General features: G+C 40.2%; 1 protein-coding gene across 2 annotated transcripts in view; it reads right to left on the bottom strand.

The window, feature by feature from the left end:
• LOC140235672 (uncharacterized) overlaps nt 1–2,698 on the bottom strand; it is a 75,159-nt gene extending 72,461 nt beyond the window's left edge. For both annotated transcript variants that reach the window (XM_072315690.1, XM_072315691.1), the window contains exon 1: nt 2,292–2,698. In XM_072315690.1, the coding sequence (XP_072171791.1) occupies nt 2,292–2,634 (343 nt within the window). In that variant the 5' untranslated portion in view covers nt 2,635–2,698. The remainder of the gene's footprint in view (nt 1–2,291) is intronic.
• Nucleotides 2,699–13,091: the final 10,393 nt, after the last annotated feature.

Below are 13,091 nucleotides of genomic sequence, written 5' to 3'. Positions count from 1 at the left end.
GCAGTCTGGCCTTGTGCGAACACGCTGGCACTTGTGTTTTGATGGGCGCTCTGCATCGGTTGATTAAAACTCGATTTTTGAAGAAAAAAACAGACAGGATTTTTTCTTCCATGAAAATCACTGTGTAAAGTTGCGACAATTTATACGTCAGATGTGAAATGAAAAAGAAGTGAATAGGGGTCCTCTTGAGGTCTTTCCCCAGGGTCCGTATGACTAGCACTGTTAAAGATAATAAAAAGTTTTGGTACCTCAAAAATTTCCTTGTCTTAGTTTGTGTTTCAGATTAAAGTACCTTTCATATAACGAACACTGTGAGACTTACTCGCCCCAAAGTGCTCTCATGTCTTAGTAATCATGCAATTAACTGCGACCAGCAGCCCCATACACATAGCGACCAGCAGTCCCATACGGATAGCGTAATCGGGCTTCGCATTGTAGCATTCAGGGTCATGACAGATTTAGTATCGCGGGATAAATGTTAACTTAAAATCCCAAAAATTCTTCAATTTGAAGACTTACCAATTAAGGTGAAGTATTGAAAACAGGCTTCGGGCAACGTTTGGTTCTGCCTATAGTCCCTTTCTGTTCGAATTGATGACTGAATGTGACTCGGCCGAGAGGACCTTGGGAGAGCTACATACACCATGAACACTGAATACTACAGCCAGTACATGTGAACACATCACATGCGCACAAATTTCAAATCCCATATCAACGGATAAGATGTTTGTGTGCGCATGAGCTGGTCGTAGTAGTCAGTGTATGCATCGGTCCATGGTGTACAGTAGCTCTCCCAAGGTCCTCTCGACCGAGTCACATTCAGTCATCAATTCGAAAAGAAAGGGACTATTGGCAGAACTGAACAACTAGCAGAACCAAACGTTGTTCGAAGCCTGTTTTCAATACTTTAACTTAATTGGTAAGTCTTCAAATCGAAGAAATTTTGGGATTTTAAATTGACATTTACCCGCGATACTAATTCTGTCATGATCCTGAATGTTACAATGCGAAGCCCCATTACGCTATGCGTATGGGGCTGCTGGTCCCAGTTAGCTATGCGTACAAAACTACAATGGGCTGCACGCTGCTGGTCGCAGTCAGTGGTTTTGTACAATATTTATCGCACTGTACAGCGACGGCTCTGGTACGAAACCATTATTGCATGATTACTAAGACATGAGAGCACTTTGGGGCGAGTAATTCTCACAGACAACGTACTTTAACATGAAATACAAACCAAGACGAGGAAATTCAGGGAAACTTTTGAGGTACCAAAACTTTTTATTTAACGTTAGAGGAATCTCCGGGGTCCTCATGAGGCGGCCGCGGCCGGGCAGTCCCCTTAACGCTAGCGTTAGTCTTAACAGTTAAGGGGGAGCGCGAGCGGTCCTCATGAGCGGGTTTCCCGGGCCGATAGATTTCATTTTGTGGAAAATTACTTGAGTTGAATAAATATTGCCCAAAAAATGTAAGTGTCCGAAAATTGGGGTTTTACTCTAGAGGTCTAACATTTGTGGAAGGAAGCCCCCCCCCCCCCACCGCCGTGCTTACCTACCGATGAATGCCACCCAAATGGGGCTACACCTTGAACCTTGAATGAGAACTCTCCCCAAAGCGAAGACGCTGTCCTGGAGGCGTGTTTTTTTTAGACGGCACAGATTGGGGAAACTAAAAATCTATTGAGGACCCTATCCCTAAACCTAACCCTAATCCTAATCCTAACCCTAACCATCAAACCCTAACCCTAACCCTAACCCCAACCCTAACCATAACCATAACCAAAAACCCTAACCCAACGTTTTTCCCATAGGTTTAACACGCGCCATGCCCCAATCTGTGCCGTCTTAAAAAAAAAACGCGTCCTGGAGAGGGCTGTGCTGTGCGCAACACACAACACGCAGTGCTATGCACTGGTGGGACTGTGACCTCTGTGTACACGGAGATCCCACGCCGCCCCCCCCCCCCCCCCAAACACTATGACGTTAACCGTGTACACGGAGCGTCCCGGGGTTAAATTCACGAGTACTAAACGCTATACGTTGTACTAGTAATTAGGCAATTTATTTAGTACGGGCACGCAGTGGTGTAACTATACACAGCCTAACCCCATCGCGGGGCGCTGTAACACAGTAACAGTAACCTTTACGGTACGTATTTGTCCGTATGGGGTCGCGGTTATGCGGTTATACACAGCCCAGTCGCTGTTGAACATGGTACGTCGCATAGCGTAACAGTGTCTGGTTAGGCTAGCAGTGGTGGGGCCTATTTCACGAGTATGCCCAGAACCTCACCATTTGCCGGATTTGGCTTTGCCGTTGCCTTTGCCTCTCGTTTTGGTCTCGGATTTCCCGCTTTCAGAATCCTCACTAAACTCCTCTTTTTGTTGAGCCCTCTGGTGGACTTCGCAGGGCGTGTGTTGGACACCAGAAATTTGTAGCATGTTCTGCATATGAAGGAGGAAGGTTTATAAAGTGCCGGCTTTCCAAACACAGTCGTCCAGGTGTTTTCCGATGTAATTCTTGCCACTCGAAACCTGTTCCACCCCTTGTCTTTTCGAGTGAACGGTTGCCTACAATATACACACAAATCCCTCGACATCCCCGTACTACAGTTTACACACAAATCCCTCCCCATACTCGGTTTCACAGTAAAAGCTCTTCGAATTTGGTAGTTCTACTAGACAAATGACGCACGTTGGTCATCGCATCACAGCAGCAGACGGCTTCACCAGACAGCTCAAGACACGCACAAATGACAAATATAGGTCGCGCGCGCTCACTAAATTGGATCAAAGTGTAACTCGGTGCCTAGGCTTCTGAAAATGTGTCTTGCATATAGAGCGCCACCTGTGGTTTTGGATAAGTTTATAGGCCAGGGGGAGGGGCGCACCGGGCGTCCCGCCCCCTCTTAATTTCCAAAGCGAAAAAGTATAGCTACAAACGGCAGTTTTTTGATTGCAAAATGTCAAAATTTTCAAGCTCGCTGGCTCCGCTCGCTGGCATTGAGTCGCAATGCCATTCTCCTGAAGTTGCTGCCAGTAATTGCCGGCAGCTCCACCCGGTGCGCCCCCCCCCCTTACTGAAAAAAAAAAAAAAAAATATTATACAGATATTGACTTACCAGAGGTGGAATATAACATCTGAGATCCTCGCGGGAAGTTATATTTTTGTCGAGGATTATTATATTTTTCCGAAGCGCGTAGCGCTGAGGAAAAATATAGTATTCCGAGACAAAAATATAACTTCCCAAGGGAAATTAAATGTTATATTCCTACCGAAGGAAAAAGTCAATATCTGTTATATTATATGACCTACAGTACAAGAAATAAACTGCTGTATAGGCCCTAAAGCAAAACGACTAGGTCTAGAAACACTACTCCTTTTCGCAGTCATATTCATGAACGCGCGTACCGCATGACAACAGTGCGCTAGTGCCAGTGGTATTCAATCGAGCCACAAGTAACCTTTTGATACGTAGATCTAACTCCGATGGCTTTCAACGATCACGTAGGCCTAACGGGAATTCGTTCTTCCGTGGAGTACGACCATTGTACGTGGAGTACGACCAACAGTCGTTAATCAATCGTACGTAGGGCCTAGTTTCGTAGCGGTAGAGCCAGATTTTGTAATGAGAGATGTAAAAATTGTAGAAGACTAGACCAAATGCCGCTTTTGGTCTGGGTAAAGCAAGCTTGTTGACATAACATTTGTTTGTGGTGATGTATGAGAATGTGAACTTTCTGATAATGTATTGTAGGGCCTAATCTCTTCTGCCTGCGGTCACTGGTACAAGAGCTTTTTAGACTACGGACCTGGCCCTGGTCCAGGTCCTGCGCTAGTACAAGTAGCATAAAAACTTACTCAGTTCAGGCTCTGGAGTCTTGAGTCTGGTAATGTAATGGGAAATCCTTTGGCTTTCCTGTCACGACTGTCTAACATTGATTGGAGTAGGAGGCTCTGGTATAGCTATCAGGACAACAATTCTTTCTCTCTCACAAGCGAAGGGCAGCTGCTCATCAAAGCTGCCATGCCAGTTTGACGAAAACAAATCAGTTGCAATTTCGTAATTCGCGCTTGCAGTGTACTAGCGTGTGTCAGTGTGATGCTCATTTGATACCGCTAGCGCATTCTGTAAACGTAAGTGGTATGGTGCGTGTGGTCGGTCGACCGGTACGGTCACGATTACATTCGTAAGTATGTGTGTGTGTGCAAAGCGTCTCTGTGTATGTTGCGCGCATCATAACAATTGATTTTTGATTACCTCACCCCTCCAGATATAACGCCATTTGTTTAACGTAGTCGCTGTTATATTCCATGATTGTACGTAATTTACGTCATGTTATGAAATATAACGCTTCTCATCCTTGTGAACATGGTCACGTGACAGCATTTTGACCAATCACACATTGGTATCTATATAGGTCATATAATATATATATATATATATACATAGATACAAACGGCAGTTTTTTGACTGTAAAATGTCACAATTTTCAAGCTCGCTCGCTCCGCTCGCTCGCATTTAAATTCTCCTGATATTGCTGCTAGTAATTGCAGGCAGTTGCGCCCGGTGCGCCCCCCTTAATTTCGAAAGCAAAAAAGATAGCTTCAAACGGCAGTTTTGGGACTGTAAAATGTCAAAATTTTCAAGCTCGCTCGCATTTAATCTTTGTGCAATTTTTTATTCCCCTCATGTTACGGCAGTTGCGCCCAGTGCGCCCCCCCCCCCTTAATTTCCAAAGCGAAAAAATATAGCTACAAACGGCAGTTTTTCTACTGTAAAATGTCAAAATTTTCAAGCTCGCTCGAATTGAATTGTTATGCAATTCACCTGATGTTGCTGCCAGTAATTGCCAGCAGTTGCGCCCGGTGACACGCGCCGATACCACCCCCCCCCCTTTTTTTCCAAAAACAAAAAACAAAAATATGACTAAGAACGGCAGTTTTTGAACTGTAAAATGTAAAATTTTCAAGCTCGCTCGCATTTAATCGTTATGCAATTCACCTGATGTTGCTGCCAGTAATTGCCAGCAGTTCCGCCCGGTGCGCCCCCTCCCTAAATTTCCAAAGCGAAAAAAATATGGCTAAGAACGGCAGTCTTTGGACTGTAAAATGTGAAATTTTCAAGCTCGCTCTCTTCGCTCGCTCGCATTTAATCGTTATGCAATTCACCTGATGTTGCTGCCAGTAATGGCCAGCAGTTCCGCCCGGTGCGCCCCACTCCCTTGATTTCCAAAGCGAAAAAAATACTGCTAAGAACGGCAGCTTTTGGACTGTAAAATGAAAATTTTCAAGCTCGCTCGCTCCGCTCGCTCGCATGTAATCATTATGCTCTCCTGATATTGCTGCCAGTAATTGCTAGGAGTTGCGCCCGATGCGCCCCCTTAAATTCGAAAGCGAAAAAATATAGCAACAAACGGCAGGTGTTTTTTTTTTTTTTTTACTTTAAATTGTCAAAATATTCAAGCTCGCTAGCTCAGCTCGCTCGCATTTAATTGTTATGCCTTTCTCCTGATGTTGCTGCCAGTAATTGCTGGCAGTTGCGCCCTCCCCCTTTATTTCCAAAGCGAAAAATATAGCTCAAAATGGTAGTTTTTTTACTGTAAAATGTCAAAATTTTCAAGCTCGCTGTCTTCGCTTACTCGCATTTAGTCATTATGCCATTCACCTGATGTTGCTGCCAGTATAATTGCCAGCAGTTGCGCCCGGTGCGCCCCCCTTAATAAGCAAAAAATATGGCTACAAAACGGCAATTTGGGGACTGTAAAATGTCAAAATTTTAAAGCTCGCTCGCCCCGCTCGCTCGCATGTAATCGTTAAGCCATTCTCCCGATATTGCTGCCAGTAATTTTGTCGTTTCACACCGTCATTCCATAATCCATTTAGGGGGACAACCCCCTCCCACAACCCCCCCCCCCCCCCTTGCTCGTTCCGCTTGTTCGGGCTCGGTCGCGTTCATGACATCAGTGTAAGAATTATTACTAGCAGTTTATTTGAATTATACCATTTATAGGCAAATTGTTCAAAAACAATTTACTTCAAAATGTACTGATACCTTAAACAAGTGGGACTGTTTCAAGTCGATAAAACACGCAAAATGCATGCATCAAATTGCACCATTTACAACATCAAAATGCAAAAAGTACTCACCGTGGGAGGGGGACACTCCTTCCCATCCTCCCCCTCGCTCACTCCTCTCGCTCTTGCTTGGCCGCGTTCATGATATTCAGTGTAAATATTAAAACAGGATGTTTATTTGGATGATACTATTTTATAGGCAAATTGTTCGATATTAATTTACATCAAAATATACTGCTTTACTTTAAACAAGTGGGACTGTTTCAAGTCGATAAAACAAGCAAAACATGCATCAAATCCCCCTCGCTCTCTCCGCTTGCTAGGGATCGGTCGCGTTCATGACATCATTGTAAGAATCAATACAAGAAGTTTATTGAAATGATATAGTTTATATAGGCACATTGTTCAACAACAAATTCCATCAGATTTATACTGCTACCTTAAACAAGTGGGACTGTTTCAAGTCGATAAAAACACGCAAAAAGCCTGCATCAAACTATTGCACCATTTACAACATCAAAATGCAAAAGTTCTCACCATGGGAAGGGGGGACAACAGGCACTTCCACACCCTCCCCCTCCCCTTGCTCGCTCCCTCGCATAAACACCCCCCCCCCCCCCCAGATGAAATCCTAGCTACGCCGGTGCCTTTTCCCCGCTAGGTTTACCTAAAAAACAGTAAAAGTGTAGGGATTGAGAGCTTCCTATATTCCAAATGTCTGTCAAAAAAAAAAAAAAATCTCGTTACATTAGGGTCAAAACGCACCCTCCTTGAAAAAAAAAAAAGCTGGTGACGCCCCTGATGCACATTCATTCTTTTTTTCCTTTAAATCATGTACATAGTAATCTGATATTTTCTGAGATTTCGCTGAACGCTGAAAATGATTTTGATTCATAATTTATAGCAAAATATGCTGAAGAAAAATTAATCTTACAAACAAAATAAGAAATACATGATGAAAAAAAAAACTCGTAATTGTTCTATTTATCGTTGATTTTGCTCTTTTTTCTTCATTTTGTTCTTTTTCTTTTAATGTATCAAACCTATAGCTCATGTCTGCATCCCCCTTCCTATTATATTCTGAAGTACAGGCATCTTGTCCTAATTATTGTCCGTGCTCGTATGTCTCGAGATGTGGTGTGCTGCGTTGTATAGTAACTATTTTCATTCCTTAGTTCTTTGTGCAAAAAAAAAAAGAAGTTTGTTTCCTTTCTTTTCCTCTCTCCAGTTGCCCTCTAATCTATTTCTTTAGAAAGGTTATACTCTGAGGAGTACATTGTACATGTCAAGCTATTGCTTTCTAGTGAACTCCTACTCATTAAGTGTTATTAATCTGTAATAGTTTGACATGAATTTTGTTATTTCGTTGGTGACAAGGTAAGGTCCTTTGCCTTTAGGTAGTTTGTATTCTTTAAAGATTTCATTTATATCATGTTGAAGAACAAGTGAATTCAATTGAATTGAACTGAAATGAACGTGCTTGATGATGACAAATGTATTATTTATCATGATTTTGATACCGCTAGTTTGCAGGCACACACCCTTGTTGGTCGAAAATGAGTCTGCACCACAGGACCATGATCAGTGGCACTGAGCCTCTCTCCCATGGGAGATTGGCACAACGAAATGTGTGCTCGACCGCTGCATACGCATCGCTCTGACACATTTTCAGAAGCCTAGGCATCGAGTTACACTTTAAGACCGGGGGGTGCTGTTAGCGCGATCCTTATTTCGATCCTAGGAGCGCGCGTAGGACAGAAACCCTTAGGACAGGCAAAATCGGTATGCTGTAAAATCTACTTGATACTGAAATTACTTTTTGAACGAAATATCTATCGCTCACCATGGCTCATGAAAATGCACACGACGCTTAATAATATAGGCATGAACAACCTGTGGAACACGTGTGAAGCTACAAGTCGTGAATGGATCAAAGCATCGGTAGAGCGCCGACTCGTTGATATACACAAACAAAATTTGTCGTCCACTATCTTTGATAATTCACAAACCAAGACTTATCGTATATTCAAACAATCACTAAATTCTGATATTGAGAATTATTTGATTGAACTCCCGAAGAGAGATAGAATTATTCTTTGTAGGTTTAGGTGTTCAAACCATCACTTACCAATTGTTTCTGGGAGATACACAGATACTCCCAGGAACATGAGGATCTGTAGTCTTTGTGATATGAATACACTAGGTGACGAATTTCATTATCTATTTGAATGCCCTGTTTTCGACAACGATAGGCAATTATATCTTTAAAAATATTTTGTTACTAGACCCAATACGTTGAAAATGGAACAAATGTTTAACTCCTGCAATCCTAGAACACGTTCTAATTTTGTCATAAAATAATGATTTTTTTTTTTCAAGAACTCATAGAAAACTTATGGTAAACATTGTTACTATAATGTTAATTTCCTGTCTGATTTGTCATTTTCGAATATCAATTTTCCGCATTGTATCATCATTTACTGGTGCCAACCAGGACCATCCCTGTTTTTGCATTGTTTTATTATTTTTTCTTGTACAGTTATGTTACAGATTTAGTTATTTGGTTATTTGGTTAATTGCATAGCATTATACAACTTTTTTTTTCTTTCTTTTTTTTCTCCAGTAGATTTATGTACCTTCATTGTACTTTTTCATAATTATTATTATTTTTTTGTTTGTTTGTTTGTTTGTTTGTTTGTTTGTTTTTTGGTCGATATGTAATCTCAAATGTATAATTCACATGGTTATTTCCAATACCCTGATTGGGTGACATGAGATAAATAAAATTGTCATTGTCAATTGTCATTGTCAATAAAACTGTCAATTGTCATTGTCAATTGTCATTGTCATTGTCAATTGTCATTGTCATTGTAAGCCTGTCCTAAGCCTATCCTAGGACAGTCATTTATGAATAATGAATATTAATGACGAAAGACAGGACACGCCCGACGCAGTATCTATAAGCCAATCATCTGGCTAATTTTACGCAATGCGCGCCCAAGATCTACATTGCTCAAGAGTGCGCTTCACGCAGCTCTGTGCGAGGAGCTAAAAATGTATTGTCAATCTACTAGTAATTATACAGTTAAGAATACAATTTTGATTATCAAAGCTTTAGCACGCACTTAGCCCACCATAATAAATGTGACCTTACGAGTTCCATTAATTTGCATTTAAAGTTTTTGCAGAAATTAGCTCAAATTTTGAACTTTTGGAGGATGTTGGGGTAAACAGGGATATCATCACTGCATGCCAAACTTCGCCCTTGATTCAAAGTTATTACCTTGATTTTCTTAATTGAATATAAAGAATAATAATAACAATAGAATATAAAGAATAATAATAATAGAAGCAAATAGATGCAAACAATAGATGCAAATTTTGGGGCAAATTATTTGTATAGGGCCCCATTTCTCTCTCTCTTTCTCTTCTTTCGATCTTTAAAATAACAACAACAACAATAGATGCACACACCCACACACACATGCACTCACATTATTCTATGATCGATATGCTTGTAATAATAATGTCTTGCTTATAGTTACTGTTTGTCCCACTTAAACCAAACCAATGTTCCACTTCTCCCAGGAAAAAAAAAATGATAACACAAATACGACGCTTATAGGAATATAGCGTAGCAACCCGTTATGTGGCTAGCATCAAAAGTCTTTTGGTCCGATACATGTGTGCCCCATTCTAAATATCAGAAAGTTATTCGAGAAACTTTATCAAATCACAATTTTTGTCCCACTTAATTCACCCTGCTAGCTCTCCCCTATCTTTATGGTAGTATAGACTTACATGCAGGGCAATAATAACAGAATAAATAAAGGAGATAACTGATAGATTAAACAAAGATATAAACATAGAGCTACTATAGCTCCATGATATCCTTGTATAAACACGTAAGTTCACTACATTTTGAAAAAAAAAAAAAATGTTAACCCATGCACGAATGGACTGTTAGGTCACCGGCTTGCGTCACACACTACGTACGTCTTGTACGTAATGTGTGCGTATGGATCGTTAGTAGAGCAGATAAGCCCTCAAAATCATGTGAATTGTGCAAAATTTGACTTAAGCATGAAACTTTCACCAGTGTTAGTACATACCATAAGATTTATTTTAAGATCGGGAGGTAAGTCTGATTTGACCTCTGATGACCTCCAGAGATCAATGTACTTTAGATATCAGAATATCGATGTTTTTAGACATTTGCAAATGATATATGTGGTTATGTTGCACTAAACATGCATTTATACCACAGAGAAATCATTTCCAGATTCAACAGAGCACTGACAGGTTTTTACATTTGACCTCTGATGACCTCCAGAGGTCAATGAACTTTAAATATCAAAATATCGATGTTTTTAGACATTTGTGAATGATATATGCGGTTATGATTCACTAAACATGCATCTATACGTCAGGGAAACCATTTTCTGATTCCACAGAGCATTGACAGGTTTTAACCTTTGACCTCTGATGACCTTTGGAGGTCAATGACCTCAAAATATTAAATTGATCTGTGATGTCATTGGTTAATGGTAACCATTGTTAAGATGTACAAAACAAGCATATCTGTCTTACAATGAAATTGTCTTCATATTCTAAAGAGCATTGACAGGTTTCTACCTTTGACCTCTGATGACCTTGATAGGTCAATGACCTCAGAATATCAGAATATTTCAGTATGACATCATTGGTGAAAGGTCAAACATGGTAAGGATGTACAAAACAAGCATATCTGGCCCATTCTCAGTAAAAGTGTGTAAATACGGAATTTTGGTGTCGCCGACATTCCATGACAGTTTGCGGTTCCCTGAAACGTATTAGATACTATCTAAATGTTTATAATATATCACGAGGACATTATTTGTTAAAAATAAACACGATCAAATGCCGTTGTCTGCCTTTTTGTATAAAATTTTGCTGTTAAACTTCGTTAAGACCCCCAAAACGCAGTGTCGCCGGCTATTTTAGAAATATGTTTTCTTGCTCCTCTCCGTCCACAAACACACTTTCCAAATATCATTTGCATGGACGATGAGCATATCATATGTGCTAATCACAATACTCGAAAAGTTCCAAAATTTTTATTGACTTCTTTTTTTATAGCCTTTTGAAACCTGTCGCCAAATTCACCGCCAGATACGTTACCAGTTTCTTTAGTGTTACAGCATTGCGAAAATAACAAGACTATGCAATGACCCTGTGTATATGAAACCCTGAGGATATACCTCATACATTGCAAGTACTTAGATTTTTTCGTGCGACAGCTTTTTATTGAGAATACGGTACAATGTTTGACATATCGGTTTTCTACATGTTTATTTAGACAGAAACGTTACATACATTTCATGCCACCCACTGCGACAGATATTGCAATGTCAGACAAATTGTATATTACACAATACTCCTCGGAATGACGCATCGATTCAACGTTAAAGTTCAGTACAAGTGAGAAATATTCGGTAGATATCGCTCTCAAAAAAACATGATCGACCATATACGTTACCACAGATACGTTACCCCAGATACGTGACCGAATTTTGCTCATTGGTCTTGTGCTTCGAGGGGATCAAATCTGGTCAAAATTCATCCCTACACATTACATGCTTCGTTTTGTTGGACCTCAGGATTATATTCTTACACCAAAGGACAGGGAGGTGAAAAAGAGCAACACTTCCACATGATTTTTAGGTGATCCGAGTATCCTCTCGGATCACCTTCTGTATCTGTACGGATTCTTTGTTGGTTCTTCTTCTTTATTTCTGGACAAAAGTTGTGTATCTACGTAGTCAGAAAGTACTCAGAGTATCAACTTCAAACTCATACCATATATGTATCATGTCCCAAAGACGACAAATTTTATAAAATCATAGTGATCAGTAGACCGTGACGTCACTATGACGTCATTATATGAAAACACATTTTCACTCCTATCTCATTAATGGAATGGAATTTTTCAATGAAATTTACGTCACATATAGTTCAAGTCAAGCGCATTCTACTCATATAATCAAAATTCATATTTTCTCTTAAAACGTGCGCGTACGCGCGCGTTGAAATATTTGTATGCTCAAATCGAGCTCAATTTTTTTTTGCACACGTTTCAGACCAATCGGAGCATTTTTTGAAAAATTGAAAAAATTGGACGGACGCGTACGCGCGCGCACATATACGCACGCACAGCTCTTATGCAATAGAAATTTCCCATTTTTTCACATTTATCGGATGCCTATAATGTCAAGGAATATTTCTACCAAGTTTCAAGTCGATCCGACTCAATATGACGTCACACGGGCCCGTCAAAGTTGAAATTCCGCGCGCGCGTCAATGGTGATATACAGTGCAACAATGCAAAAAAACCGCCAATTTTGAATCCGATTTTACTCGTCAGGATGGACGGTGCCCCCCCATTTTTTTTACATATTCTGAAAGCTGATGAGTTGTACATGTCATTTCATGGGTTGGCGATGCTGGAAAAATGATGAAAAGATATCAAATTTCTTAATAAAATAAAAAAAGTAAATTTTCAAAATGACGTCATCGAATTTTAAGTTCACTCAAGCATATCTCACTTATTCTTTTGTTGATTTTCATCCAAATTTCAATATGTTGTAGCTTATCAAATGGTCTTTCAGTCATATAATAACAACATTTTGATTGGATGACGGCATCACCTCGTAAAAAGGGATTGAATGTAACATTGTCAAATTTGACCAGTTTACGTGTTATCTCTATGGGAGTGCAGTTTTTCTGGAAATGAAAACTGACATGACTATCTTTATCGAGCACTAGCTCACTTATGCTTCGGTGAATTTCTCCCATATTTTAGTATGTTGTAGCTGAGACTTTGGGCTATCGTAAGTGTGCCCTTCGTTTTTTCATACGGAGTCGGCATCACGTCAAAAAACTTGGTTGAAATTAAAGCTTATCTTCGATGTATTGAAATATTTCTTCCTTTCTGCAACTTTCTTTGCAATAACTCAAGAAAAACATACCCTATCA

Source organism: Diadema setosum, chromosome 12, assembly GCF_964275005.1.
Source record: "Diadema setosum chromosome 12, eeDiaSeto1, whole genome shotgun sequence".
Classification (NCBI taxonomy): domain Eukaryota; kingdom Metazoa; phylum Echinodermata; class Echinoidea; order Diadematoida; family Diadematidae; genus Diadema; species Diadema setosum.
The sequence above is the reverse complement of the archived record's forward strand: the minus strand, read 5'-3'. Positions and strand labels throughout refer to the sequence as shown.